The sequence below is a fragment of the Lolium rigidum genome, chromosome 3, assembly GCF_022539505.1.
Source record: "Lolium rigidum isolate FL_2022 chromosome 3, APGP_CSIRO_Lrig_0.1, whole genome shotgun sequence".
Taxonomy (NCBI): domain Eukaryota; kingdom Viridiplantae; phylum Streptophyta; class Magnoliopsida; order Poales; family Poaceae; genus Lolium; species Lolium rigidum.
In genome coordinates this window covers 142,336,007-142,352,193 of record NC_061510.1, presented here as the reverse complement: position 1 = coordinate 142,352,193, position 16,187 = coordinate 142,336,007, and the positions used below count along the sequence as shown (strand labels likewise).

General features: G+C 46.8%; 1 protein-coding gene across 1 annotated transcript; it reads left to right on the top strand.

Moving 5' to 3' along the window:
* The first annotated feature begins 9,650 nt into the window (after positions 1–9,650).
* LOC124698324 (zinc finger CCHC domain-containing protein 2-like) lies at positions 9,651–11,471 on the top strand. The gene is given in 3 exon segments (XM_047230814.1): positions 9,651–10,048; positions 10,051–10,952; positions 11,046–11,471. Coding segments are annotated over 3 exon segments (1,395 nt in total). The 5' UTR covers positions 9,651–9,729; the 3' UTR covers positions 11,220–11,471.
* Positions 11,472–16,187: the final 4,716 nt, after the last annotated feature.

The following is a 16,187-nucleotide window of genomic DNA, read 5'->3' as shown; positions in this document are numbered from 1 at the left end:
CATGTAAAAACAGTAAATGATCTCCAGGACGGACAGTTCCATCCCCTTCATAGTGGTTATCCACAACAAGTTCAATAATTTTCGTAGGTATCTTGAAAGGAATATTTTCAGTAGGTGGATTTAAAATATCACAAGCATCATTAGAGTTATCGCATATGGGAGATAAAGTATTATCAGAGCAAATTTTCTCCCCTAAAACTGGGAAGCTAAAAGGATCATAAAAACTAGCTTCCCCAAGCTTAGACTTTTCGATAGCATTAGCAGTAATTGCGTTCATACTAATAACATTGCTACTAGCATGCAAATAAGGTTCCATAGGTTTTTTAATTTCCGCATCAAACAATTCTAACTCAGGAAAAAGATTAAAAAGCTCACTAAATTTATTGTCCATTATGCCTAACTAGTGAAAAATAAAAACAAGAAACAAAAAGATGCAATTGCAGAATCTAAAGGAAATAGCTTCGAGCACTCACACACCGGCAACGATGCTAGGAAATAGCTTAGTAGTCGGAGGATGTGAATACCTTTTACCTTACCTCCCCGGCAACGGCGCCGTAAAATAGCTTGATGTCTACGCACGCTTCTATTCCTGTAGACAGTGTTGGGCCTCCAAGAGCAGAGGTTTGTAGAACAGCAGCAAGTTTCCCTTAAGTGGATCACCCAAGGTTTATCGAACCCAGGAAGGTAGAGGTCAAAGATATTCCTCTCAAGCAACCCTGCAATTAAAATACAAGAAGTCTCTTGTGTCCCCAACACACCTAATACACTTGTCAGATGTATAGGTGCACTAGTTCGGGGAAGAGATAGTAAAATACAAGTGATATGGATGAGTATGATTGATAATAACAATCTGAAATAAATATGGCAGCAAGTAACATGCAGTAGAACAGTAAATAAACGGTGATTCGGTGTTTGGAAACAAGGCCTAGGGATCATACTTTCACTAGTGGAGACTCTCAACAATGATCACATAATAAATAAATAACTTCTCCTCACTTGTGCTACTTTCAAACACTCTCTTGTTGGATAACAAACACCATTCATTGTGTAGGGCTACAAGAGCACACCTCAAGCCGGAGTAAACAAGCTCCACAACATCCGGAGTTCATATTAAAGTAACCTCTAGACTGCATAATAGACCGTTGCAATTTAGACCGAGTACTAACATAGCATACACACTCGTCACCAATAGATATGAAAGGGGGAATAGATCACATCAATACTATCATAGTAATAGTTAACTTCATAATCTACAAGAGATTACAATCATAACCTACGCCAAGGACTACATGATGCACACACTGTCACCTTTACATCATGGAGGAGGAATAGACTACTTTAATAACATCACTAGAGTAGCACATAGATTAATAGTGATACAAAGATCATGATCACATAAAGATCACACCATGGCAGAGAGATGAACCACATAGCTACCGGTAGAGCCCTCAGCCTCGGGGGAGAACTACTCCCTCCTCATCATGGGAGACAGCAACGACGATGAAGATGGCGGTGGTGTCGATGGAGATGACTCCGGGGTCAATTCCCCGTCCCGGCGGCGTGCCGGAACAGAGACTTCTGTCCCCCGAAACTTGTCTTCGCGATGGCGGCGGCTGCGTAACTTTTCTCGTATCGTGGCTTGACTTTTTAGGGTTTTTGCCCCTCGAAGAATATATAGGCGAAAGGGCAGCATCGGAGGGGTCCCGAGGGGCCCACACCATAGGGGGGTGCGCCCCCCCTTGGCCGCGCCGCCATGTGGGGTGGGGCCCCCTTGGCTCCCCTCTGGCTCTCCTTCGGTGCTCTGGAACATTCCGTGAAAAATAAGGCCTTGGGCTTTTGTTTCGTCCAATTCCAAGAATATTTCCTGTGTAGGATTTCTGGAACCAAAAACAGCAGAAAACAGGAACTGGCACTTCGGCATCTTGTTAATAGGTTAGTTCCGGAAAATGCATAAAATGATATAAAGTATGAACAAAACATGTAGGTATTGTCATAAAACTAGCATGGAACATCAGAAATTACAGATACGTTGGAGACGTATCAGTGCGCCGCCCTATCGCCGCCCCCTCCGTATACGCACGTTTTTTTTTGTTTTTTTAGGAGAGAGAGAAGGGGCGCCGTCGCACAACCTCGCGCGTATACAGAGGGGGCGGCGCACAACCGCCCCCTCTATATTACAACCTATATATAAAAATAGTTATATGTTTTTATTAATAAACACTCTCGTTCGCTCGCAGCCCTCGCCGCCGCCCTCGCAGCCCTAGGTGTAGAGCCGCCGGCAGAGCGCCGCCGCCGCCCTCTCCGCAGCAGATCGACCGTCGCCGCCCTCGCCGCCCTCTCTGCAGCAGAGCAGGTAATATGTGCCCTCCTCACCGCCCTCGCCGCCATTGATCAGTTCATTTACTTAATTAGTTTTTACTACATGCATGTCTTCAGGAGTGACATATGGGAGACGATAGAGCTGACCCGATTATGGAAAACTATGACGAGGAAGCAGAGAGACATATAACCGCCATCATAAACGGCGATATTCCTTATGTGCCGGAAGAAGATGAAGAAGAGGATGTCTCTTCTTATCTAAACCTTGACGGTGAAGGTGAAGGTCGACAAGGTGATGATGAAGGAATGGATATTGTCGATGGAGGGCAAATGTCGACAAACGACAATCTTGAATTGCAATTAGCAACCACCTCCGGCGAGGTATATATATGCGTTAAGCCTCTGGTGATACAAATTTACTGATTTGAATAAATATGTATTAACGCGACTCTCTTTCTTTTTTTAGCCCTCGGCCGGATCGTCGAAAAAATCAAGTACAAATAAGCCCCGTGGCAAAACCAAGACGACGAGACAAGGAGAAACATTGACCATCGATGTTGTCAATGAACACGACAGACCGATGGATCCCAAAAAGAACTATACAAATTTTATCAACCAATGCGGAATCGTTGTTAGAGACAACGTCCCGGTCATCCTCCAGGAATGGAATGAGCCAAAGAAGGCACGTGTTGGTTTCAAATTTGTCGACAAGAGAACGAAAAAGGATTGCTGAAGAAAGCTTATGGAACATTTCATTCTACCTCCGAAATTTAACAAATACGATGAAGAGGGTAACGAGGTTCCGGGTGGACGTGAGAGGAGGAGGCTAGTCAAAGAGTTCGCTCTTCAGAAGATGGCCGAAGCATTCCGGAACTTCAAGAAAACTTTAGCCCGTGAGTATGTCGCGCAAAACAAGACTCCGGATTTCACATGACAGTATGAGAAACTGAAAGATGATTGGCCCGAATTTGTGAAGCAAAAGCAATCGGAGCATTTCAAGGCCATATCGGAAAAAAATAAGGCAAATGCGGCTAAGAAAACGTACAATCATATTATGGGGCCAGGAGGATACCGCCTTTCGGAGCCTAAGTGGGAGAAGATGGAGAACGACCTGAGGGAGCGAGGAATCCCTCTAGGTATAGAGGGATGGAACCCAAAGGCCAAAAGCTGGTGGTACGGGCATGGGGGATCGCTAGAACCGGTGACAAGGAGGTGTGTTCACCGGAAGAAAGTGTTTACTCCCACCCAAGCCCTTATTGACGCAATGACCCAAGCTCAAGAGGGGAAGATCAAGTTCAACAGAGAGAACGACGCGCTGACATTAGCCCTCGGGAATCATGAACACCCAGGACGTGTACGAGGCAAATGTGCCATTCCGTGGAAAGTAGGGTTTCCCCAGGACAATGACCCGTACAATTACATAAGCCGTAAGAGAAAGATGGAACGGGATGCAGATCGTATGGGGAGGATGGAATCGGAACTATTTGGTTTGAAGGAGATTGTGCATGAACTAGTAAAAGAAAGATCGACAGGGCCGCATGAAGATCATGCAGCGGATATCGGAAGCCGGCAGCAGAGAAGCAGCGTGGCTTCCACGGAGGCCCCGGCTGGTGCTAATGCACCCCTGCTAGCCCCAGCTGGTGCTAATGCACAGACGATCGAAATTACTGCACCGAAGCCTCGCTACCCCGTGGACGATGTACATGAGATGAAAGAATGTGAGCTGCATTATCCAATGGGTAACATTTCCATGAAGATAGCGATCGGCTCCGCTTTACCTTGTACACCTGGAGCACTCCACCACAACAACCCCATTCCAGATGGCTATGCTCGTGTCACGGTGGAAGACATAGTCCAAGGGTGCGAGGACCTGGAGATTGACTATGCTACACCCGAAGGGGATGTGAAACTTCGAGATGTCAAGCGCCAATTCGTTCTATGGAAAAAGAAGTACATCAAGTTTCCAGGCGAGGCGCCAAGGCCACCGACCCCGAGGAATCACCCAAGTCTAGCACCCTTCGGTGGTGGTGGGGGTTCACGTACACCTCCTTCACGTCAGCCGACGCCGACCCCCAATCCACCTCTGGCGGGTAAGCAGCCGCCGCCCCCCAGTCCACCTCCGGCGGGTACGCCTCCACCCAGTCCACCTCCGGCGAAGAAGCAGCCGCCGCCCCCCAGTCCACCTCCGGCAAAGAAGCAGAAGCAGGCGGTTACGGGGGACAACAAGGCAACCCCCTCCTGGACTATTAACCTGAAGCCTTATGTACCTAAGACCACAAGGGTACCAATGCCATCACTGAAGCCTCTCCTCCCGAGACCTTGGGAACTTAGTGTCGAGGAAACCAACATGGCCGCGGCTGCTCACCATGAGAAATGGAAGGCGGATATCAAGGCGAAAAAAGAGCCTGAGCCCAAGCCGGTATTTACTGAGAAGCAAAAGAAGTGGGCTAAGGATTTTTTGATGACACCGTCCCAAGTCCAGCAGAATCTGCGAGACGACTATGGACGTGAATTTCGTAGGCAAGTAGCAATATTGGAGAAGAAAGCCTCGGAGGAGAAGGAGAAGAAAGCCTTGGCGGAGAAGGAGAAGAAAGCCTTGGAGGAGAAGAAAGAAGCAAGTAAAAAATACGGGAAACAAGTTGCCCGGCTCGGGGAACAGAAAAAACAATCAACCCCCCCCCCCCCGCTCATAGTGAAAGCCGGTCCTTCCGCTATGACGTCGTCCTTCAGAGCCGATATGGATAAGGACATGCAACTATTGGACCCCGCTATCCTATCAGCTGCTAGAGAACAGGGAATGATTGTAACAGCGGCCAAAGAAAAAGCGGCCGAGCTCGATATGACTCTTCGTGCATTGTTAGGCCTTGAGGAGGCGCCAATAAGTGAGGTAACATTTACATATGTGCGGAATGAGCCTCTCGTCGAGCCTGCGCAGGAAGCGAGTCTACCAACACAAATGAGAAATCTGCTACGCTGGTACAAGGATTTCATAAAAAATCATCCCGACGAAGAATATATTTATGCGGAAGTTAGAGAGGAGCACCACTTCAAAGAGTACTGTGTACAACTTCACATGAGTGAATTGTTCCAGTTATTCAATCTGCGCGAGCTCGACAAATCTATCCTGAGTTGCTACGTTCTGTAAGTGATTTATTTCTATAATTAAATCTCTACATCATCTCTTTCATTGCCTGCACTATATTGTATTAACTATATTCTTGTGTACGCTATTATGCAGAATGAAGCTTGGGGAATGCAAAAAGAGGAACATCCTTGATGTTGGATTCATTGACCCACATATCGTTAATGGATATGTGTTAGAAAAACACCCCAAAGACATGGAGAGAGACCTGTACGAGTTTTTTACAAAGCAGGAACTCAAAAGTGATATTCTATTTCCTTACCATTTTGGGTGAGTGTTTCTATCTTGTGCACATTCTCTTTTGTTTACTTCATGTTATGTCTAATCGATGAGTTGTTATGCATGACTGTGCATGTAACGTGTCCACAGGTTCCACTGGATTATGCTAATAATTCAGTTTGACAACTCCAGAGTTCTCGTCATGGACTCTCTGAATATGCATACAAAGAATTGGATCGGCATAAGATTAATGCTGCAAAAGTAATTATTTTCAATCATTTGCGCACTATATCGATCGGCCTCTTTCGTTCATTTCCTGATATCAAGTAACTAATAACTCCCTTTGTTCATTTAATTTCTTTGCCATGTAGGTTTTGGAAACGGTTCAAAGAAGACATAACCGGTGAATTCAAAGATGAGCTAGCATTTAGAAGGTTAGCTAAAGTGGATACTCAGCCACCGGGGACCAGTTTATGTGGATACTATGCTTGTGAGTTCATCCGGGGACTCACCTCTGAGCGGAGGGCTCAGGATATCGATTTGCAGATGCATGACTTGCGGAGGAAGTTTAGTCCAGAACCTCGCTTCCGACCAATTCAAGAGGAATTAGCAGGATTTTTGCTGAGGGAAGTCCTCCATCATAAATGAGAACACTATTATTACGAGGATTAAGAACTTCTGCTGCCGTAAATTGTATATGGAAACTTGTTTGAAGTTGTATATGGTCACCCGAGATTGAATATTATATATTCCTCTTGAATTCTTCTTGTTTGAAATTTCAATTTTTTTTGAAATTTTACATTCATATGCATCAACGTGTAACGTGTATATAGTAGCGTAGTGTAATTAAAATGAAACACAAAATAAAATATAAAAAAATGAAACACAACAAAAAGAAATCAGATTTAGGGGGGCTAAAACCCTAAACCTGCGGAGACCTTTAGTCCCGGTTGGTCTGGCCAACCGCGATTAAAGGTCCTCCGCCCCGATGGACGCCTGCCGCCCACGTGGACGGGCCTTTAGTCGCGGTTCGTAAGCAACCGCGACTAAAGGGGGGACCTTTAGTCTCGCATAATTAATTCCGGTTGCGCAACGGAGATTAAAGCCAGTTAACAACCGGGATTGAAGCCCCCTTTTCTACCAGTGTGCACCCCTCAGATCAATATAAGTTTTATATATAATAGGATATGCTATGTTTCTATTCCAATAAATTATACTGGACTTCTACTCCTTACTTTATGGAAGCTAGACATTTTCGTAATGGGTTGAGATTTTTGTTTTCATGAGTTTCGCTTTTGCTATTGCTTGATATAAGAATTTTCTATTATTTATGGTTTTGTGCTATATATTGTTCAGTTACTACATTGTGGTCTATGATACTTTTGCTCTCAAGTTGAGCAATTTGCCAACATAAGAAATCATTTATGATGTAGTACATATATGTACATATATGTACATATATTTACTTATAGCTAAAGGTTGACAATAATATTTTTTGCCTTCATAGCTAGGTATTTTGGGTGCAGGACGAGATGTAGTTGCAACCAGATTACCAGACCATGCTTGGTTGCAGGTATCAAGACTTTGAAGAGAAATTGTGGAAGGTATATTGAGTTTTCAGAGAGTCTAGGCATTTGACTAATTGTTCTTTATGTATCAGCAGTATATTTGATATTTTTCTCTTAACAAAGCTAAATTAGAATTGCAACTCTCCACAGAAGTCAACATTTGAAGTACAGTACAAGTTTTTGTTCTTTAACGGGAGATTATTGACGGAATTACACTTGCTTCTGTCCCGAAAACTAAATGCACCATGGCTTTTACATTTCATCTTAGGTCACTTGCGATCGATTGAGTAATCGTCACTACAAACACATAGTTGCGTTGCGTTTCTACAACATCTGAAATTTTAGCTCCAACATTTTCAATTCAATTTCATCTCTATTTCTTTCTTTCTTTATTTCGTTGTACATGTTGTTTCCAACTATTTATATAATGCAAAAACTCCCGCAGCAAGGCGTAGGGTATCATCTAGGTGTTACGAATCCACTCTGCCTTTTTTGGAAAATTATTTCCTTTTCTATTTAAAGAAAACCTTTTATTTCTACCTTTACGTACAAAGGAAACCTATTTTCTATAGCTCTAAAAATTCTTCAAAAATTGGGGAACGTCCCCTAGGTATCATATAGCCAATATTTGAAATGAGAGGAATGCAGTATTCTTTTAAGCACATCAAGCACCCCCTTGACCAACATCACATCAACAATCAAAGAGGAGGCAACAATTTGGCGACTTGAAGGAGCCAAACACTTGAGTAACTTGATGTTGGGATAGTTTCTAGTCCCATTCTTTTGTAGCTCATGGCCATCACACCTTTTTTTTTTGCGAGTGAAAGACTTATATATTAAACAGGACTTGCTCTTACAGAGAGATCCACAGGAAAAGAAAAATAACACAAAGGCCCTTCTTCTTCTCCACCTAGATCCCGACCTCGCTGGAGATCCAGATGCGCCGGTGGCGCGCCGCTGCCTCTGCTCCGCAAACCTTGGATACCGGAGCCAGCTCCATGGCAGCCGGGAAGTCGCCGACGAACCAACTCCGAAGAGTTGACACCCAGGACCTCCAACTCCGCCGCAAGTCTTCGCAACTTCGTCTTCCACGCCATCTTCAAGGTCCAGATCCGCCGCCGACACGGATCTGGTTGGAGCTTGACGAACTCGCGAGATCCGGAGATCCACGAGCTCAGGGAAGTCGACCTCGCCACGCCAAAGCTCCGAGAAGCATCGCCGCAAGAGGGAACACAGGTCGACGGCAAAACCCACTCCGGTGACGCCTCCACCTCCACGACGCCGCCAGCTGGGGACCAAACAAACCCTACCATATATACAGCCCGGGAGACAAGGTTCCCCCGCCCTCCCGCCGCCGGAGCGGCCGCTGGAGGACGAGGAAACCAGGCCTCACCGGGGTACGCGGTGGATTGGCTGGTGAGGTTCAGAAAAACGCCTCCGCTCTGTTCGCGAGAGAGAAGGGACGGTCCAGGGTCCGACTTGTGTTTCGTAGCTCATGGCCATCACACCTTCATCCCATGTTCTGTAAATGTTGGCCATTCGCCCCTTGTATACTCTTTTGACCCCTCTAATGTGTTTCATCATCTCATATTCCATTCTCATGTTGTTGCCTCTCACCTTTTCGGCATTTCTCTTGTCATTCTTCTTCATGAGGTTAGGATATTTGGTTTGAGATTAAGTTTGACCGAGGATGCCATACATGAGGTTAGGCAAGATTTTTTTTTCCAGCAATTAGGTCCCACATGTCATAGCAAACAACACCATAAGGCCGATTTAGGGGAAGACATGATGTGCAGGAACCATGAGAAGATCCTACAACGTTCTTTGTTTTGGGGCTGACACGTGTTGGCTTCTCGTACGTTTCGTGGGAGGATGTTTCCTTCGCGAAGGTTGATCTCTAGGTAGTACCCTTACCTCTTTTATACGACCCACATGAATGGGCCTCCTTTGAGGAATACCAGATCAAGAGATGAATGCGGTTAGGCAATATTACTTTCCCAACAATTAGGTCCTACATGTCCTACACTATGTGAGGCAGGATTCCCCTAAAATTGCCAACTTGCGACTCCCATTCTGTTGAACTAACATTAGGCAAGTTACCAAACAACACCATAACGCCGATTTAGAGAAAGACATGCCGTGCAGGAACCATGAGAAGATCCCACGACGTTGTGGACTGTCCACTCCAAAAATGAGAAGCTGCCTTAAAAAGCATAACGCTGAACAATTGGGACAGAAAAAGTTTGAATCTCACCGACGAAAATTAGTCCCAGCACAAACCAATAAAATGAGGCCCAACAACCAGGCCCGACAGCGCACACTTCCTGGCGGCACCCACCTATAATGCTTCCCACCGCAGCTCCCATGGAAGCAACGAGGCACCAGAAAATACCAAAAAATAAAAATAAAAAGAGAGAGGAGAGCCACCCCCCATCGCCTCGTCTCTCCTCTCCCCGCAGATCTTCCCCGTCGCCGGCCACCATGAACTCCTACTCCGGCGACCGATCCTCCTCCCGCCCCACCACCACCACCTCCTTCGACTCCTACAACTTCGACTTCGGCGCCAACTCCTCCCGCTCCTCCGCCTCCCGCCCCCTCCGCGACCAGCGCCCAGGCGGCGCCACCAACCCCTCGCCGAGGCCAGCCGCCGCAAACACATGGTCGCACCAGCCGGCCAAGACGTCCTGGACCCACCAGCCGTCCCCCGCCGCCGCCTCGGCGCTCGGATCCGGGCCCGTCTCCATGGTCGGCGACATCTCCGGCCGGAGCTGGGGCGCCACCGCGCCCTCCTCCGGCATCGGCCTCCCCAGTCCAACAACCCCAACCTCTTCAGCGACCTCCTCGGCCCCGCGCTCGGCTCCACCCGCGCCCAGTCCAACGCGCCGCTCAGATCCCAGCCCTCCAGGCCGGCAGGCGCCAACCCTAGCACCAACAGCGCTCCCTTCTCGATGGGCGGCATGGCGAGCACGCTCCCGAAAACCACCGGGGCGCCCATGGCCTCAGCTGGCTACGGGGTTGGTGGCCGGCCGATGAAGCCCGTGGGCATGGCGTCCGCTGCCGCAGCTCAGCAGCCCATGGGGCAGAAGAAGGATCCCTTCGGCTCCATCGATCCCTTCGCGCCCAAGCCTATGAATGCCGCAAAGCAGCCAGGCTCGGTCAAACCGGATCAGGGATTTGCCGCGTTCCAGGGCGCCGACGCCGGGTTCAGCGGTTTCCAGAGTGCCAGCGCTGGATTCAGTAGCTTCCAGAGTACCCCGAAGCCTTCCAGTGTTACTCCTCCACCTGCACCCGCTCCGGCGCCTGCTGCGGCGGCGGCCAACTCTGGCCTGGATCACTTTGACACGCTGTTCCCTTCATCTGCACCAGCTGCGAGTAATGGTGGTGGTGACATGTTTGGTGAGATGGACGATTGGGTCGACGTGGAGTCGGACTATGTTGCTGGTGGTGATAGCGGTGGCACAACCACAGAGCTGGACGGGCTACCAGCACCACCGTCTGGGTTGACGGCATCTGCTGCCAAGGCAAAGGGAATGGATAATTACAAGGGTGGGCAGTATGCTGATGCTATCAAATGGCTGTCCTGGGCTGTTCTTCTCATCGAGAAGACTGGCAAAACCGCCGGCATTGCAGAGGTGTTATCGTCAAGGGCCTCGTCTTACAAGGAGGTCGGCGAGTACAAGAAGGCTATTGCCGACTGTTCCAAGGTATTCTAATGTCTCTGTAATGTAATTGTTAAACTCCATATCTACTGGGAAGCCTGCCCTGTTTTATTTATGCTGGTTTTATGTACTGTGCAGGTGCTAGAGCAAGATAAGGAGAATGTGTCTGTGCTAGTGCAGCGGGCTCTCCTATACGAGAGCAACGAGAAATACAGGCTTGGGGCAGACGACCTGCGTTTGGTTCTCAAGATTGACCCCAGTAATAGGCTCGCCAGGAGTATGATTCATCGGTTGAACAAAATGGCTGACTAGGGATTTTTCTTCAAGTTCCCTTATGTACTATCACTGTAATCCATCCCTGACATGGAAACTGTGAGTTACTTCATATTGTTTTTACTACTATACTTGTGGCTTTGGGGGAATCATTTGCAACTGTGTTGTTATGAATCACCATCATGACATCTTTACACAGTATATTCTTTGATTGGTATTGTATGATCATATATTGTATTAAACTTATTTCAAGAGTTTATGTGTTGATATGAAGCCTTCATTAAGTTCCAACTTTTTCCATGTTAGTAACATCAGGATATTGGTATGACCTTGCTATCGGAGATACAAATCTTTTGCATAAATGGTGATGTTATTTTATACCTTGATGAATTTGCCTGTTCTTTATGTCAAAATGTTCTCAAGCATTTGTATGTTCAATTAACATTTCTCAAGCCTTGGGTCTTAACGCGAGGCTTAATTAGAACATATAGGTTCTGGGAACATTGTATTTTTGGCATCATCTATATGCTTGTAAGATGTGAATGCTGCTTCCTCTATGAATTGTAAATGTAGAAGTGTACCTTCATAGTTGTAGTGTTACATATTTTGAACGCTTGTGCGTAACTGATAGTTGTCTAGTTATAACGAGTTTCTATTGCCAATGTTATTCCGATCTCCAGAGTGTGAAATTATGATTTTGACCAAAATGTATACTGCAGAAAGGATCAAGCTAGCTTTCATATTTGAAGATCATTGTGTCAGTCACATACATGCCAATAGCAAATATTGTATGGTGTTATTTTTGTGATGAAATAGTTGTTTTGCAGTCGACGAACATTTATTGTTGACTTCTTTTCATGAGCTAGGGAAAAGCCTTCTCTGCTAACTCCAGGGTAGATGTACTGCTAACCAGGGATGTCGAAATTCCGTGCTATGCCAATAATATGTTGCCCAAAAATTTGTTAGGAAGGAGGCTATTGAAAAGTTTTTCTTTTATGACTATAACTAGAAGCACGGAGAGCTCCCAACATTTTATTTTTGTAGGTACTAGTTTTGCTAATTAAGCTTGCTGTTTGTATCACTTGACATGGTCTTCAGCATGGTGATATTCCCCAAGAGCGTTATGGGCAATATTACCAGAATTGCTGGCATGCTACCTCAGTTATAATTTTGGCTTTAGCTTCATTAGACTGCACATGTGGCCCGCCTATGCATATATCTATATATCAGAACTAATCCATTGCATTAAGCTTGGTGATAGTGATAGTGTCAGCTTGTTGGACCTTCTTTTAATACTAGTATACTACCTATGTCCATAAAAGGATGTCGCAAATTTGTTTCAATTTAGATGTATCTAGGCACTCTTCAATATATAGACACACGTGAATTTAGACAAATCTCGGACATCCTTTTATGGACAGAGGGAGTAGTTGTAGTTAATTGTGGACTCAACAGTTATTCCGGTCATATAGCTCTACTGGCTCTTTAGGTATTTCTTTGTCACTTTTGAAGTAACGTCACTATTGATATACAAGCTCATCTGAATTACTCCCTCCGTTTCACGAAGGTTATCTGAGATTTGTCAAAATTTGGATGTATAACCTTGGCGGGAAGGAGGGAGTACTTAATCATCAGAATAACAGTGGAGGATTACGTCTGAATTACTTACTGAGAAGAAGAGAGAGAAAGAGTACTTCTGAGTTAATATCGTGTAGATTGAAGTGATTAAACACTATTTCGACTAGTGATGTCCTTGCTGCGTATCACCGCTGATCTTATTTGTCTGTAACAAGGAGATCTCTTGCATTCGTGGTCTTGGATACAACCTCACAACGGTGATGTGAACCCCGTACGATCTTCAGTTTGTAGAAGTACACATGTTAGCCTCTTGACAGTGCGGTTCACCGTTGTGTGCTGCACTTCTTCAGGCTTGGGCAGTAATGAATCCGTGAAGACCTGGCCCCGTGAGCATATGTCCACGAAAGCTATGTTGGGTCTCCAACTTGGCAGTTGATAGCGTTGATCTTGGTGGTTCTGAATTCTTATCTCAATTTCTGTCACAAGGTTTTCGTTCCTGTCTTCCTGAAGACCATAAAACACTTGGAAGACATGCGTTGTTCGTTTCTCGTGTATTCTGTACACAAAGCCAAGACGAGAAGTCTGACGGTGAAGAAGCAGAGGACAGATTAGAACCGTTTTTGGATTGACGCTGTTGGCCGGAGATAGAGTACTTACTACCAACCCGGTTCTCTTATCCAAAGCAGCAACAGTTTGACTCGCAAGAGCTGCCATGGTGAACCGGTAAACCACATGCCGTGCGCGTTCTTGACATTACGAACCCATGAGACCAGCACGTCTGGCTCAGTCGACGGGACGTGACATCCAGGAATCATTCACATTCCAGGATTAGCTAGCTGCCTCGTGTCGTGCCGTGACCACATTACATTACCACGAGCCGACGGCTTTTGACCAGCATGCATGATACGGCCGGTTCGGTGCGGACCAGATCATACTGCTCCCTCTCCTAGATTCCGAATCCGATAGCCTTTGTCGGTGCTGGGGCGGGGCTAAACTATGGGCGTTTAGCCGGTAGGAACGGCAACGAGATGGAGACGTGGAGTTCGGTCACCTCGCCGACGCCGGCCGGAGTGTGAGCTTAGCGCAGCAGTGAGCGAAGCCACGCTCTTGTTCAGGGCAGACATCTGGGCGATCACGCTAGGCTCTTGGCCGGCCACTTTCCTCTCTGACGAAACCCGGCCAACTACGATGATCTTAGGAGTAGGAGGGACAGGAGGGTGGTGCTTGTCACGCTCCGTCTGTGAGTTGGCAGCACAACACGCGCTGCATCTTGAATACCCGTTTTAATACGAACCATGAGAGAGCCATACATTTCTTGTTTACTTAGAACCTTTTGGATAACTGAGTATAAGAAAGAGTTTCAAGCATGAAAATTCAATTTTAATATTGGGTGCATATGCTCCTGCAGTCCTGCCACCAGACAAAAACATCTATAAATGTAAAAAAAGTTCGAAACAAAAATTTGACACGCATACCTCGAAATTCTACATGTGCACCACAAGTTTCGTGGAAAAACAACATTTTTCTGTGTATTATGTAAGAAAGATAAAGAAAAAAAGTCTTGCAAGAAGCTCTTTTTGGCACCATTTTTTTTACCAACGAGACGAGAAATATCGGTTTTCCCTGAAACGACTTTGTAGGGCGAATGTTTTTGTTTAATTTTTTGTCGACTTTTTTTGTGTCATGTTTTGACCATTTTCAAAGTTTATTTCAACATCGGGAGCAAATGCTTCCTGGTGCCAAAACGCCTCTACCAAGCACATGGACCAGGGCACCGGTCACCAGCATCCACGAACGCCGCCGGCCGCGCGGACATCGCCGTCTCACTAACCGAGGCCGCCGCCACGATTCCGGAGCCCCCACCGAGGAAGCCACCGGGAGGTCACCCTCGCCTACGGCCCAGCCAGGGGCGGGCCATCGGAGGAAGGGGGCCCTTCGAGCAGCCGCCATGGTCATGGCGATCCCGGCGCGGAGATCCTCCATCTAGAACCACGCGTGGGGCCAAGGGCTCAGTTCCCCGCCGCCTCCTTCACCGGCGTCGCGGGCTTAGCCCGCCGACATCTCTGGGGGCGACGAGGAGGGCAGGAGGGGGAGGAGGAGACGAGGCGGCGCGGCTAGGGTTTCGCCCCCTCGGTCGCCTGGAGGGGGCGACCCGAGGAGAGCGAACGAGGTAGAATTATGTATCGCCATTTGCTTTTTGGGTTCAAAGGCAATCCATAGGAAACACATGCATCATACAATCCAAAGAAGCCAAATGAACATTCTTATACTTTTACCGTGTTTTACAATCCTCTACTTTTAATGAGCAAACCTGTTCGATTCCTTTGTTTTTTTTCTTGTCTTGTGTTTTCACTCCTTCGTTGCAAAGAGCCCATCTACCCACAAATGAATAGCTAAATTTCCCCCACAGTGAAACCGACACCGGTAGGGAGGCGCCACTGTGTTCCCACCACCGGGCCACTAGCCAATGCAGTAACAATGAAGGAGGGGGTTAAGCTATCGAGTATCTTGTTTTGAAAACAATGTTAAGTATTAGACAAAATATTCAAACAAATTTGCATATAACTGCGTGTACATATAAAACCAACATTTACATCCTATTCTTTTTTAATACTCGAAAAATACCGAGTGTGGCGTTATGAAAGACGAGCTACATGTACCTCTTTATTTTCAAAGATTCAGAATTTTTATTTCAAAGTTCCAGGAAAGTCTAGAACAAAATCCTAGAGTCAGCCAATGATCTATGCTACAATGATGCCAAATCTCAACACAAAATTGATTTATACTCTCGGCTACATGAAATTGACAAAATATGGCAAATTTAATAGTGTTGAAATATGCACTATTTCTCCTATAAATGTTCAAATACTACCCGGCCATGCAAGCCATCTGAGAGGGGCACATCAATCCTGGTCGCACGTTTGTGAAACCCACCTCCCACTTTCTTCCTCAGCCGTCCGATGTGGTGAAATTTTTCTCACCAGTTGCTTCTCTGGATGAGTCTATGACGGTTGGGCCCTCTTGTGAATGGGGTCCCGTGGCTAAGAGAAGAGGGCAAATGATTCGCGTTGCTCGTTTTTTCCAATACAGTGAAAACCTAGACTACCACGATTGGTTCCACACCACCTCTCGTCCCCCAATCCGCGTACTCAGCCGCCGCCTCCTCTCCTCCTCCCCCAATTCGTCCGCTCCCCGAGGGCAGTGCCGGAGCTCGCCGGACGGCCGACATCCTCTCCTCCTGCCAAATCTCCGCATCCTCTCCTCCTCCCCAATCGCGCGGCGGACGAGGTCCACGGGAAACTCGTCGTGAAGCAGCAGGATGCGGTTGAGGTCGAGGCAGACGCGTCGGTGGAGGTTCAAGGTGCTCGACGGGCTCATCTAGAGGGCATGTGCCATGTGGTCATTGATCTGCTGGTGCACGTCCCGGAG